Source organism: Bufo bufo, chromosome 6, assembly GCF_905171765.1.
Source record: "Bufo bufo chromosome 6, aBufBuf1.1, whole genome shotgun sequence".
Lineage (NCBI taxonomy): Eukaryota > Metazoa > Chordata > Amphibia > Anura > Bufonidae > Bufo > Bufo bufo.
The window spans coordinates 57,635,605-57,651,149 of NC_053394.1; the positions used below are offsets into that span (position 1 = coordinate 57,635,605).

The 15,545-nt window shown below is 41.6% G+C and overlaps 1 protein-coding gene across 1 annotated transcript in view; it reads left to right on the forward strand.

Annotated features, from left to right (window-relative positions):
- Positions 1–15,545, forward strand: part of ADGRA1 (adhesion G protein-coupled receptor A1) — a 926,644-nt gene that overhangs the window by 328,221 nt on the left and 582,878 nt on the right. The window contains exons 11-12 of the mRNA XM_040434818.1: positions 327–488; positions 7,714–7,929. Coding sequence (XP_040290752.1) covers positions 327–488; positions 7,714–7,929 — 378 coding nt within the window. The remainder of the gene's footprint in view (positions 1–326; positions 489–7,713; positions 7,930–15,545) is intronic.

Below are 15,545 nucleotides of genomic sequence, written 5' to 3' on the forward strand. Positions count from 1 at the left end.
TGCTACAAGTCCAAAATAACACAATATCGTATAGATGGCAACTGATTATAAAGTATATTTGCAAGAATCCATAATGATACCAAGTTATATAAAGACATCATGCATTTCTTTTTTAGGTGACCTGAATGTTATTGAAAGAAATAGAACATGAGGCTCCATAGATGTCTATACTGTATGTTCTTCGAGTGCACATTAGGTTATAGCGATCATATAATGATCCTATGAATTACTATATCACAATAAACACTTTCTATGTAGGACACTAGTCATTTAATAGACTTCAGGCACTGATTGTATTACTCTAATTGAATCTTTTTCTCTAACAGCTTGGGGGCATAATTATAGAAATCGCAAGTAACATAATGTCAGTGAAAGACCACATTTTGTGGATGGCGCAGAACGAAGCCAAAGCCTGCACCAGAATAGTGCACTGTCTGGAGCAGATATCCGGGCTGTCTTTGAGCGGTAAAACACAAGTCTTGTCAAAGGTGAGCATCTTGCGGAGATCTCTCAAAGAAGTGAATTTGCTATTAGAATTGTATCGTATTATTATTGTAGTAAGACCAATCATAAAAGCTCTCATTTAGCACTATTTATGCATAATTTTGGGAATGAAAGTTGTCATGTTTATTACCCATTATTTTTAATGGATAGTTGTACCTATGCCAGCAAACATGGAGTAAATTACCATTACCATGAAGTAGAAATGTATTGTAGTAATGTGTTCATAGACAACACAAGCTCACAGAACGAGATCACAAAGTACTGCAGTGAATAGTGTGCAAGAATCCCCTGTCCTTGGAGGTAACACTCACTACTCAGTCTAGAAGCAGCATCAGCACAACTGCTCATCACAAGCTTCATAGACTGGTTTTCTTTGAGCAGCCGATCAATAGAAACCCATTGTCTGAATTGATGAATCGCCATCTGAAGACGGCATAATTGTAAAGTTTGATGGAGGAAAATGGCTTTTAATCATTTGGGAGGGGGATTGAGTCTAATAAATGGGTTGTCCATGATTAGAAAAATGCACCTGATTTGGTTCCAGATCAGATTCAGTACCTAACTGTTTAGAGCCTGTTCCTGGTATTCAGTTTGGACGCAATCACTTGAACGGGGATGAGCTGCAATGCCTGAAAAAGTAGATGGATGAGAGTAGCACTGTTCTTTTTTTGTCTAATCCTAGACAACATTAAAGAAAAATTCCTTCAATTTTTTCCCCTACATTTTGAAATCTTTTATAATGCATAACCCTCATTTGTTTTCCTGTCTGACACCCACTCCAGTATATACTTTCTTGTGTGGAAAGTAGATCAGTCTCTCCTGTGTGGATGACTACCTTTGAACTACAAGATGACATTACCACCTGTCAAATCCCACCTGGAATATTTCAGACCCCGGCCCACCCAGTTCTAGCCTCCTTGTTCCACTGTATGTCCCTCCATGTATGTACTGCTGAAGATATAATTTCTGCCGTATGTGAGAGACCAGGAATGCAGTGAGTCTCTATAATAATTACCAGCAGTTCTAAAACTCCCCTGGCTCACACTTTTTATATTATCCATCCAGTGCCGGACTGGGACAAAAAATAGGCCCGGGCATTTTTGACTGAGCAGCCCAATCACATGACCCCAACAGGCCCCACCCCCTTGCAGTCTAGGGGCGGGGCCAAAACCGGAAGCACAATTGAGAGGCAGGGCCAGCCACCAGTAAGATAGGAGGGCTTCAGCCAACACACAAGCATCTTTGGGGGTCCCCAGGTGACATTAGGGGTTTTAGTATGATCCGGCCACCTAATCCGGCAGAAAATGCAAGGAATCGACTGGACACAAAGCACAGCATGCAGCGGTTTATGTCCCGCTGATTCTCTGCATTTTTTCCCAGATTGTGGCCGGATCTCTGCCGTACCCCATTATAGTTAATGGGGCTGGAGGGGATTCTGTCTGCATCCAGCAGTGCCGGATCCAGTGAATTCTCAGCAGTGTCGGACTGGGGTACCTAGGGACCACCAGTAAAATTTATTTTGGGGGCCCACCGTACGGATACATTCAAATATAATAAATAATCTAACAAGTTTTTTTATATGAACATAAGCTGGTTGAGGTGCTGTATATTGAATATATGTATGTAGTGTACTAAATCTAATGTGTTATGTGCCACTTGTGCAGGGGGTGGGAGACTAGGGGCCCACCTTGCTCAGGGGCCCACCGGGGGATTCCCCTATACCCCTGTGGGCCAGTCCGAGCCTGTATCCATCAGTGTAGGCTCTCCAGTGTATTCCTATGTAATATAGCTTCACATTGCTCTCCCTTGCCCAATGTTTATAAAGCTGATAGGGAGAAGTCTATCACCAGCAGGAGGCAGGGGAGACAGGCTGACTCTGTATCACACAGGAATACACTAAGACTGTGCAGGGTAAGTTAGGAGACAGCAGTTTTTCTTTTGCCACTTTAAGTATAATATTCCATACAGTGACCTTTTAAATCAATGTGGCCAACTGTGTAGTAACAATTTAGAGAAATTCCTTTCCTGATTCAACATGACAGTACATAATAAAATGTTTTGCAAAGTTTGATATGTAAGTATTTGACAGCCCTAGCCTCAGCCCCATCAAACATCTTAAGGAAGACAACCACAAGTCAGGTCTTACAAATCTTCAGTGCCCAACCTCATTAATAATTTTTCTGTTTCAATGGACAAGATGGCATTAAAATCTAGGTGAAAGTCTTCCAAGAAGAATGGAGGTGGTAGTAGTAGCAAATAGGGATCCAGTACCATATTAATGCTCTATTTTTTTTTAATTTGGAACCCAAGAACTTTAAAGTGGTTGTCTCACTTCAGGAAATGGCATTTATCATGTTAATTGACAAAGTTAACATGTTAAGTGACAAAGGTAATACAAGGCACTTACTAATGTATTGTGATTGTCCATATTGCCTCATTTTGATGGCGTGATTCATTTTTTCATCCCACATGCTCATTTCCAGGGGTTATGACCACCTTGCAATTCAGCAGTGGTGGCCGTGCTTGCACTCTATAGAAAAAAGTGGCAGCCTCTCTGGTGGCCGGGACCATTGGAGAGCACACAGGCACGCATGCACAGCGGTATTGTCCTGGCCACCTCATATCTGCGATGAAACAATGGCTGTAACCCTTGAAAATGAGAAGTGTATAATGCGATGGAAAAATGAATCAAGCCAGCAAAAGACACAATATGGACAATCACAATACATTAGGAAGCGCCTTGTATTCTTTGTCTAAATGATTAATGCCATTTTCTGAAGTGAGACAACTCCTTTAATTTATTGTAGGCCTCTGAAATAAGAAATTCAACAAATACATGTGGATATGATGTCCAAATGTCCATGCACATTTAGTCATCTAGTAATATGCTCCTGGATACCATAGTTGTTGTTTTTTTTGTCTACCTAGACAAAGAAAGCTGAATATCATGTTGTATATTCTTTCTACACATCATACAATAGATGTTTTCTAGCTTTAACAATAAATTGGCTGACCTCAACTTCCAGCAAAGTCGTTGATGCTTGCTATCAATTAACCTGGTAATTGGGCTATAATATGTATGTAACTTGCCTCTAAAGTGTTTTCACATCATAATACTACAGAGAGCCATTTGCGTGTATGGTTTTGATTATGATAAAAGAGGGCAGAGGTAGCCAAGCAGAGGATATGCTTAGCAGTATTTTCAGCTCCATCTCTCAATGATAAAATGAAAAGCCTGGAAGTTTGAGCTGCTGGCATTGATTAGTCCCTTGGAAAGCCGCAGTATCCAATGCAAGTGTTGACTTCTCATTCTTGGCCATTGGAGACTCCTTAACCTTCTGGTTTGCATTAACCTTTTGTCTCTTACACACGCCCAGTGATTCATTTTTTAAGTATCTACATTATATTTCGCACTGTACATAGGAAAAATATTCCCTTTAAGGTTCTTAAAAGGATAAATCACCTAAATTCAGATAGAACACATTGAGATGAACTTGGATTTAAGAATGTGTTTACCTATAATAGGCAGGAGAGGGGATGGGTTTAAAATAGGAATAGTAAAGTAGTTGTGTCTGACATTATTTGCAATAACATTATTTTCTTATTGAAGTCATGAATATTTCTATATGGCGCATTGATTAGAAGTAAAAGTCGGGTGCTACACAACCAAGTTGTATTGTGGTAAACAGATGCATAAAATTATTAACTAAGAAGATGATGTAAAGTTTTGCCTCTATCACAGTCTGAAAGCACTTAACTATATAGTGGATAGAGCTCCAAAATAACAAAACTAAAAACTTTATTGGTATCACTGATTAAAATGTCAGTTTGAAATGGCTCATTGAACTTCCGCTTGTATGGTGAATATACTATGGCTCTGAAATGTCTTTTATGGGGACATGATAAAAATACAAGACCAGGCAATACCCGCGATCATAATGAAGACAGTAGTCGCATATACAGTGAGAAAGATACACTGCGCAAACAGAACTCATTAGCGTCTCTCTCAAATAATGAAACAACACACAAAGTGTATCAGATATAATGAGAAGTGGAAGTTCAATCTTGATCCTCCGGTACTTTGCGCTGGCCAAGGCAGCAGGAGGAGGAGTACTGATTTGAGTACTAGTTGGACGGACTGCTGTGACGCTCCTCCCAGGGGAGTGGCTGCTGACTTTTTAAGGAGCGCACTTTGGCGGTCACGCTACGGTCGTCATATTGCCAGATCTACGTTTAGCTGCCACTCGTTATCAGAAGCGTGAAGCACTGATCTGAGTTGCTAATTTTGTTATTTTGTTTCAATCTAGGCGCACCGACTCCTGATGAATGGCTGGCGGTGTCCAGCTAGAAAACGCGTCGAGTGGGACGCGGTTTAGAAAAAAATCACATCTGTAGCCTGTTTGCAGTGAGGGCCATATGAATAGGCACCTAGATGTAGGGCACACACTAACTTCATAGCCATTTGATTCAAGTGCGCATTAAGTAAGCTCAGGTGATCTGCAGTGGGCTAGCATGTGTATGGCTCTAGAAAGGTGAACGTGTGCTGTATACATCTGTACCCTCACTTTAGTGGGAACCATATAAACTTTAAACCCCCAACCTACACCCAAAACAAATAAGGGGGGTTAAAGGGCTATTGTGTGGCTCCCTAAGTGTTCGATAGGAAAGAGGCAGATAGCCATTCCAAACTGACATTTTAATCAGCGATTTCAATAAAGTTTTTTTGTTTTTCATTTTATTATTTTGGTGCTCTATCCCCTATATAGTTAAGCGTAAACAGATGCATGATACTGATTTATGCTATAATCAAGGTAACTTGAGAGGCTGAAGCTACATAGCAAAATCCAAATGATTACCATTAACCCTCCATGTGGGTTCACTCATACCACCTCAACTGGAAAGGTTGGGTACCAGTGTTGATCCATCTCTCCGACAGCATCAATGCTGCAATGAACACCATTTGTTGTCATCTTTATGGTTCCTCTATCAATACCATGGTGTTCCTCTATGACAGTTATTCATACAGTAGCTACCTGCTAGACATATCAATTCTAGTCCAATAAAGAACAACTATCCAATTCCATCATTGACGTGGCAAACCCACTTGAAAAGAGGTCAAATTGAAATGGCTCATAATGGCTTTTTAACCTTTTTCAAGCATTTCAGAAGTGATCCTTTGGACTAAGTCAAAATAATAAGTGAAGTTAAGGCATTCAAAGTAAAGTGCCCTAAGATACAGTACAAGAAGGCATTTCTTCTTGATAGAGAAAAAAAGGTTCAGTCTCCAGACACATTGAGGTCTCTTTACTGTACCTAAGAAGAGTAATAATGCGGAATAGTCATCTCAGGAACTTTTTTTTGTGGAAACCATTGATGGATTCCAGAGGCCTTGGTGATTTCTTAAAATAATACCATCACATATGGAATCCCAGGCCATTATGAATGTTAATTCAGTCCAATCACCACATTGGGTGAAGTAGGATTTTTTTTTTAACCTTTAAAGGCTATGTACAGCTGTGTGCATCCTACTTTCACTTTGTGCCAGTCATCTAATAACCCTTATCTCTAATTTAATAAGAGGTCATAAACCTATTTAAGCCACATTCTTATCAGTAAGATAAGGATTGAGCTTTTGTAATGGTGCAGAACCCCAAACAACCAGACAGAGTTTAAACAATGGTGGATTTATTAAATGACGGCAGTACAGTCCAAACCAGAAATCATATGCAGGTAATCAATCCAAATAATAACTTGTGCAGGAAAACTCACAAGGGACAGCCAGACCAGGCCAAAGTTCATATGCACAGAAATAGTCTGTGTAACGTAGTAAGTAGGGACGAGACATTTCCAGGGTCTGATCCGAGGTCCAACACGAGACAAACTGTTCCGCATAGAACTTTCCCACAGGCAGTCTCTAGAGATGGATTGAGGAAGTCAGAGGTCATGCACAGGTAGTCTGGAAGAATTTGAACAGCAACATACACCCGGGTTGTCAAAACAACAGTGGGCACTGACCAGCCAGCGAGATCACCTCTTAAACACCTGCTAGCCAATCACAGAGTGCCATGTGTCTATTCCTCATAGGCCATATGATTATCCTAATCCCTGACACTTGTGCGGCCTTGGCTGGATATTGATCACTTAACCCATACCTTCCCTCTAATCTACTAGAGTTTATGTACAGGTATATTCCCCGTCAGCGGCTGGCGTAGAGAATAAGATGCGCGTATGTTCGGCTGCGTAACCCTTTGTGAATCTCCTCTCAAGCGTGCACGCGGACGCTCAAGCGGCCCAGCATGGATACTCGATCACGTCGGAATGGACGCCGGAACCGCGTCTGCACGCAAAGGAGTCGGAAACGCTACTCCAATGGGGTCCCCCCGCAGGCCGAGCCCCACGAGAATTCCTGGGGGCCCCAGTGGACCGCAAAACAGGAGAGTGTCTTACAACTTTGCTGTAAGAGTGCAGCGATAAGGAGCCAGTCAGCTAGATGTCTGATGGAGCAGAGAAAAAATTTAGATTCTGCTAGTAGAGCATCTTAGCTCTGTATAGTGAAAAGGACTCCACATTTCTAATAAAGACCAATCCAATAAAAAAAATGATTTTAGATTAGATTTAGATTAGATTTTGATTGCCCCCAAAGATGTACATAGCCTTTAAGGTCAAATTGGCTCATGCCTTATGAGGTGTTTTGCCAAATAATCTCAAAAAGTTTATGAAAATTTAGCTTCTGCTATAAATTAATAACCAGTTGACCATGTCTTATGTCAACCAGACAGCCTGATAAGGTGGTTCATAGAAAAACCCTCCCACAAGATGGTCTGCACACCCTGAAGTTCTAAAATGTGCACCCCTTTCCCTCATCTATGTCAAATGGTTGAATTTGATGGACTTGTCTTTTTTTTTTTACTCACAGTAGACAAAACATGATTAAATAGCAAAAAATTGCCTTTTGCACATTAGAACTGTCATCTGGCAATGGCTGGCTTAATAGATACAGCTTTCATATTTGGAATGATACTTCTACAAAATATTGTGCGCTTTATTAATTTGGAGCAAAGGTAATTAGTCAGGTAAAGAATTTGTTTGGCCGCCCTAAAACAGGTTGTGCGGTACCAGATGTCTGTGTTGCTTCCCTAAATAAGGTAATTTTTGTGTGTTGATTTCTTAAATACGTTGGCAGTTGACCAGCTCAATGTGTTTTGACAGGTTTCCCTTAATATCGCACTGGAGGCTGTCCTAATCAAACCAGCAAGCTTTATTGGCATGACTTGCGTTGCCTACCAGAGAACATCTGTACATCCGGAGAGATCATTGATCCATGGTAATGAGGACGTAGATTCAGAGAATATTGAGAACCACAATTTAATTTTGAAATGTACTTCTGGCAGTCTGAACAGTTCGCTGGTAAATTTCTCAGCAAAAGTAAGTGTGCATTAAATGCAAATTATATTAAATCATGTTGATGTATAACCGGTAATAGTGATGAGAATGGCAGCAAGTCCCTGAACTTGAAGTTGCAATTAGTGCGAGAGAAAAAATATCAATAACAGAGATAAAACCTCATTTTATCAGTGTAGCTATACCACTGAGCAGAGATGAGTGATTTGATCTAAAACAAATCAGATACGACCCAAATTTTGCAAAAATTCGAGTTGCATCTGAATCTGAATTTTTGATGATTTGTTTTGAGCCAATTTTTTGGGACAAGTGGAGGTGGAGAGAGAAAAATAAAATAAACTTGAGAGACCAGAGAAAAAAAAAAGTGAGTCCTTGGAGACCTCAGATTATCATACATACATTTTCTGGACAAATCAGATGCCCTATATGGCCAAATCGAACCTGAATTGAATTTTGAGAGATTTGCTCATCTCTACCTCTGAGATTCATTCATGGTGACTCAGATTGCCCCACTATAAATATCCATCAACAACAACCCTTTTCTTTAACTTAATCATATTCAGTGGTCCATCTCATATCTTTATGATTATGATCAGTAGGACAATGTTTAAAATTGGAGGTTAATAGCTGGATACCCATTCTTGAGTAAGGTTTCTAATAAGTGCACTAAATAACTGCTGGTAGTCAAATCCAACTACTACTCATGTAGAAGCTTAGGGTTTTGGTTACAACTGGACAATTAACATGCAAGATGTATTTTAAATGCTTTATTCTAAAATGAGTTTCATACTAGTCCATTAGATTGTCTTCTCCTGATTAAAAATTATAAAAATGTTGCCTATGACAGTGGAAAACAGGAAAACCATACAGATACATTCAGGGCATTTGGGGAACAAGCAAGTCTGCTAGTACGTGAGTAATGCCTCAAAAACATTGGACCAAGCATGGGTGTAGCTATAGGGGGTGCGGAGGTAGCAGTCGCTACCGGGCCCAGGAGCCTAAGGGGGCCCAAACACCCTTGTGCTGCATAAGAAGACACGGGTATTAAAGAAAGTGCATGCTGGTCAAGTTACACCTCTGGCTGGAGGAAACGGGTTAGGTCAAGAATATGGCATGTGGGGGTGCCATTTAAATTTTTGCCTCAGGCAGCACGAAGGCTATGTACTTCCCTGCCCCTGGCCACAAAGCACTGAGGGCACGAGGCCTTAGCTACGTCCCTGAGACCAAGTTAATGTTTGCTGGCATTTAACCATAAAGTTGCGCTATATCTGTCTTTATTGAACCTTTTTTACTGTGAACTGATGAGTTCTGACTGATGGACTGCCAACTATATTGTCTTCTAACAAGTAGGTCATCATCCAGAGAGAAAAAAAATTTAAGCAAACTTCAAGCTTCAGTAACAGAATTATGGAAATGCTCTTTAGGCATTGATTAAACAATGATCAGTTGGTTTCATAAATTCACATTTTTTTTACCAATTCACCAATGATTCAAGTGTTTCCTAACTGGTCACTCACTCCCTGTATTCATTCTCCCCAACAATCCTATCCTGTGCTTCACCATATAAATAGTCATGAGTCATGACCACACCATTCCTTATTTTAACATGCTGCTAGAATAGAGAGATTATCAGGAACCTTGACGACAGATTAAGACTAATCATCCAAGATTTTTCAAAAGATTTCAATGTGCATTAAGTACTGTGAATCATGCACATGGTAAATTAGGTTCTTTTTTTATTATTGTGAATGCTAAACTTCAGATTTACAGCTCACATGGCAAAATAACTGCCCATGACTAAACCATACATTTAGATGCACTTGTAAAATAAATAACCACAAATAAACCATACATTTAGTTCTCAGTACACGATTTCGGGACGAACTGGTAACTTAAAGTGGCCCTAGAAAAATAAAAACAATAGAAATAAATGAGGCCAACAGAAGTAGGAGGAGGTTATCAATACCATAGTACTGCACAAAATATAGTTCCAGCAGAACCAAGTACTACAGAAGAGCACAACATATTGCCCAAGTAGAACCAAATACCACAATGCAGCATTCTGTCCTCCTCCTCTTGTCTCTATCTTCAACATGCTGCATGGTCTTTCAACACTACCAAACTTCCAGGAGAATACAGCACTGCATATCTATTACATATTTTCTCTCTTGTAGACACTCTTCCCTTATCTTGTCCATTCAAACCAGACCACCATGATAGCTTCTTTATTTGTTTACAGTACTTTACAGACATTAGCATCCACTGTCCCCAGTGGGGCTCACAATCTAAGTTCCCTATCAATTTGTCTTTGGAGTGTGGGTGGAACCCAGAGTACCCATAGGAAACACCCGCAAACACGGGGAGAACATACAAACTCCATGCAATTGTTGTCCTTGGTCGGATTCGAACCTAGGACCCCAGCGCTGCAAGGCACCAGTGCTAACCACTGAGGTACCGTGCTAGCTTCTTTGAGCCATGACTCATCTCTGCCACACAGACAGCTTGAATTCCTCACTTTCCCATCATCCTCTCCACCATCCGCTCAACACAAACTCACTATCCTGGTGTCACAACAGTGCCATCCTGCTGCCACAGCCAATACTGTGCCCACATTGCTACTCAATGCCTCCAAATACTATAGTGTAGGAAAAACATTTCCCCTGTGCATTGGCCACAATAGTAACAGTGTCTCCAATAGTAATAATGCTCTCTATAGTGACCCTCACTAATAACAATGCCCTTATAATGCCCCCAGTAATAATAATGCCCCCTATAGTGCCTCCCTTATTGTGGCCCTGGTAATAATGCTCCCAAAATACCTCCTATAGTGCTCCTTCTAATAACTTTCATAGTGCCCTCAGTAGTATCTGCCTCAAGAGATATATCCGGTGCAGACACAGGTATCTTCCAGTCTGGGCCTGAGACGCTTACATCCCTGTGCCAGTTGTTCATTGTTTCACATAGTGGCCTGTGGCCCAGGAGGGCGAATGGAGTAACAAGGAGCCATGGCCTCCTATACTCTACCACTGTATTCAGCTGTATGACTGTCCTGAGAACGGCGATACAGTTGTATTCAGGAGGAAGACCTGCAGCCCCAGCCAGATATGTGAGTACCTGAAGCTCCCAGTGTTAATCAATGCTGAGAGCATCAGATTGTTATGTACCTGGCCAGCTGTCATAAGGAGGGCTGGGGTGGCCCCCTGGGCATTGGCCACCAAGATATTTCACTGTAGGGTCTATGGCCCGTCCTACCTTGGAGATCAGGAAGGCCTTAGATGCTGAAAACCATTCCCATAATAAGGCTTTACTATTATCAGATAGGATCTAATCCTGCCTTGGCGCTACACGGTGTATACTGGCTGTCCAAACAGCGCTAATACTGCCATACGCAGGAGCCAATAACTTGTACTGTGGATTCAGATGTCAACATGTCTTGTCAAAGTTCCGAAAACTTTGCGATTTGAACTCGCACAAGCCCGCTTGTAGCGAATACATGTCATAATTTAAATTTTCAGATTTTTTACTTCCAATCCCCCAGTTTCCTACGGTGCTTAGCTGCTTCTAAGCAAATGTTTTACGTTGTCTCACTCTTCTGTGTTAGGCCCCTGGTTAGAATTTCATTCCGACCATGGTTGTTCAGTGCCAGCAACTTGTGACCTCATTTATAGTAAAACTAGAGCAGAGAATACAACACTTATTACAGACATTTTTACTATTTTGTGGTAATCCAGATTTGTCTCTAGATAAATGTAGTACTTTGAAACTCTATAAATATATATATATATATATATATATATATATACACTGCTCAAAAAAATAATGGGAACACAAAAATAACACATCCTAGATCTGAATTAATTAAATATTCTTCTGAAATACTTTGTTCTTTACATAGTTGAATGTGCTGACAACAAAATCACACAAAAAAAAAAAAATGGAAATCAAATTTTTCAACCCATGGAGGTCTAGACTTGGAGTCACACTCAAAATTAAAGTGGAAAAACACACTACAGGCTGATCCAACTTTGATGTAATGTCCTTAAAACAAGTCAAAATGAGGCTCAGTAGTGTGTGTGGCCTCCACATGCATGTATGACCTCCCTACAACGCCTGGCGGACGGTCTCCTGAGGGATCTCCTCCAAGACCTGGACTAAAGCATCTGCCAACTCCTGGACAGTCTGTGGTGCAACGTGACGTTGGTGGATAGAGCGAGACATGATGTCCCAGATGTGCTCAATTGGATTCAGGTCTGGGGAACGGACGGGCCAGTCCATAGCATCAATGCCTTCATCTTGCAGGAACTGCTGACACACTCCAGCCACATGAGGTCTAGCATTGTCTTGCATTAGGAGGAACCCAGGGCCAACCGCACCAGCATATGGTCTCACAAGGGGTCTGAGGATCTCATCTCGGTACCTAATGGCAGTCAGGCTACCTCTGGCGAGCACATGGAGGGCTGTGCGTCCCTCCAAAGAAATGCCACCCCACACCATTACTGACCCAATGCCAAACCGGTCATGCTGGAGTATGTTGCAGGCAGCAGAACGTTCTCCACGGCGTCTCCAGACTCTGTCACGTCTGTCACATGTGCTCAGTGTGAACCTGCTTTCATCTGTGAAGAGCACAGGGCGCCAGTGGCGAATTTGCCAATCTTGGTGTTCTCTGGCAAATGCCAAACGTCCTGCACGGTGTTGGGCTGTAAGCTCAACCCCCACCTGTGGACGTCGGGCCCTCATATCACCCTCATGGAGTCTGTTTCTGACCGTTTGAGCAGACACATGCACATTTGTGGCCTGCTGGAGGTCATTTTGCAGGGCTCTGGCAGTGCGCCTCCTGTTCCTCCTTGCACAAAGGCGGAGGTAGCGGTCCTGCTGCTGGGTTGTTGCCCTCCTACGGCCTCCTCCACGTCTCCTGATGTACTGGCCTGTCTCCTGGTAGCGCCTCCATGCTCTGGACACTACGCTGACAGACACATCAAACCTTCTTGCCACAGCTCGCATTGATGTGCCATCCTGGATAAGCTGCACTACCTGAGCCACTTGTGTGGGTTGTAGACTCCGTCTCATGCTACCACTAGAGTGAAACCACCGCCAGCATTCAAAAGTGACCAAAACATCAGCCAGGAAGCATAGGAACTGAGAAGTGGTCTGTAGTCACAACCTGCAGAACCACTCCTTTATTGGGGGTGTCTTGCTAATTGCCTATAATTTCCACCTGTTGTCTATCCCATTTGCACAACAGCATGTGAAATTGATTGTCACTCAGTGTTGCTTCCTAAGTGGACAGTTTGATTTCACAGAAGTGTGATTGACTTGGAGTTACATTGTGTTGTTTAAGTGTTCCCTTTATTTTTTTGAGCAGTGTATATATATATAGATACATATATAAATATATATATAAAATACTGTCCAGTCATGCAATGTGTACTTTACTATTATCCAGAGCTGTGATCAGTATTATTTTTCCCTGCTAGCTCTCAGGACTAGTAGACATTTCTCTGTAAGTTTATGCTGGAATAATATCTGTATAGATCATAGCTGCCAAACATTCCTCAGAAATACCCCGAGAGCTTTATAATATAGTGTAATACATTTTCTGCCCTTGCCCCAATCACTCTTGCTGAATAATACAAAATATTACATAGTGTATATGCTGCTCTATTATTTCCTGTAGAACAACTCATGCTTATTCTTTTATTTTCTTCATGATCTTGAAGGCCAAGCAATACTTCATTCAGCAATAACAATATTGGGACCACCAGTATTTCCACTCCTTTTATCCAAGAACCCATAATGAAAAGGGGTTGAGAAAACCAGCCACACTGACCACTGAGCCTCACAATAGACAGACACTTCCTGGCTTCAGTAGTCATCTCATTATCATCTCAGGCAGGATTACAATGGGTGGTAACACCCATACATAGATAAAACAGGATCATACTATTCACAGTAGTTGATTGTAACATCTTACCTCCTCCCCCTCCCTGTACAATGACCTCTGCACAGATAGCATAGCATGCCTACAACACTCTCTCCTGAGTGCAGGTTCCTATGGTCCTACACAGATGCTATAAAACATATATTTGAATGCTGTTAACAATAGCTCATGCATGATGAATGAACAGAAAACAGATAAAGCAATTCGCAGAAAACAAAAACTGTTAAAAAAAATGTTTCACTATCTGGTCTTTCGTTGAAAAAAATATGGATGATACATTCCCTTTAATGATGGGATCCTGGAATTGACTTCGACCAGGGACAACATATGAGTTTGTCTTTATGTGGGTTTCATTCAGGTTCATTGCTGTCCATATGCCAAATGTCATGTAGATAGGTTTGTTCTTTTGAAACTTACTATGTGATGTGTACGTGCTGTATGTGTCTGTGATAAGGAATTTACATTTTGGTCACAATAGGGACTGGGACTGATGGGAGTGTTGGCATTTTGTACAGTGCTGTATAGAGGCGTGCTGCCCAGGGATATACATTAGGTCTATTACTTCAAAAACTGTAATACATGTTATTTCAGAACTTGACTAAAGTAAAATGGGTCCAAAGTTCTACCTACACCTCTGACCCTAATCACTGCATTATTTTACATTAGTTTCTTAATTTTGTATTATTTATTACTTTTATTACCTGTAGGTGGTACTGCTTTTCATTAAAGAGACTCAGCTTTTGTATGGAGACTTACAGGCAATGCTCCATGGGAAAAAAAATATGCATACGAGCTTTCCTCCAGCAGGTAGAAAACTACTTCATACCACCCAGACCAGAGACTCTTCCAAAATGAAGACACCCATCTGTAGACAACTGTTTCGGGGTTCTTGGTCAGTAAAGAGCAGGAGCAATGCCTGTAAGTTTCACTACACCAACTGGGTCTCTTAAAGGGGTTGGCCCATCTGGGACATTGATGGCATATCTATAGGCTAAGCCATCAGTCCATCAATGTCAGATAGGCACAGGGGTTCACCTTTGGGACCTGCTCCTATCTCCAATACAGGGCCCCTGAAGTGAAGGAAAGAACATTGAGAATACACTGCGTGCTCTCCATTCACTGCTATGGGAGTACTAAAAGAGTCTTTGAAGGTCCCAAAGCAGTGAATGGAGACAGAGTTGCATAAGCCACACTCGGCTATTTTCTGATCTCCCGCAGCAGTAACCTTAGGGTGGCCGCACATGGGCGACTGCTCTCCATTCACTTTGGAGTCCCTGATCTGGAGATAGGTGCGAGTCTCACCTCTGAGACCCACTCCTATCTGACATTGATGGCATATCCTAGCAATATTCCATTAATGTCCCAGATGGGCCAAACCCTTTACGTGAGAACCAGTGCCACCTCCAGAGCAGCATGAAAGGTGTCTCATCCCACCCACCCAGCACCCTGCTCTCGACTGGCAAGGGACAAGAAACAGCTGTCTACAGATTGGTGTCTGTTCCATTTCGAGGAGTTTCTGGCTGTTATGAGAAATGTTCCTCCTTCTATATGAAGCTATTTTTTTCTGTTTTCCATTCTCAACTGTTCCAGTTTTAGCATGCACAGGCTATAATTAGGATGAGTCAGTAGCTAATGAAGTCTAGCATCATTTCTAACGAACCTGACAAATGTTCCACTCCACTTATACCAATGCCAAACCAGT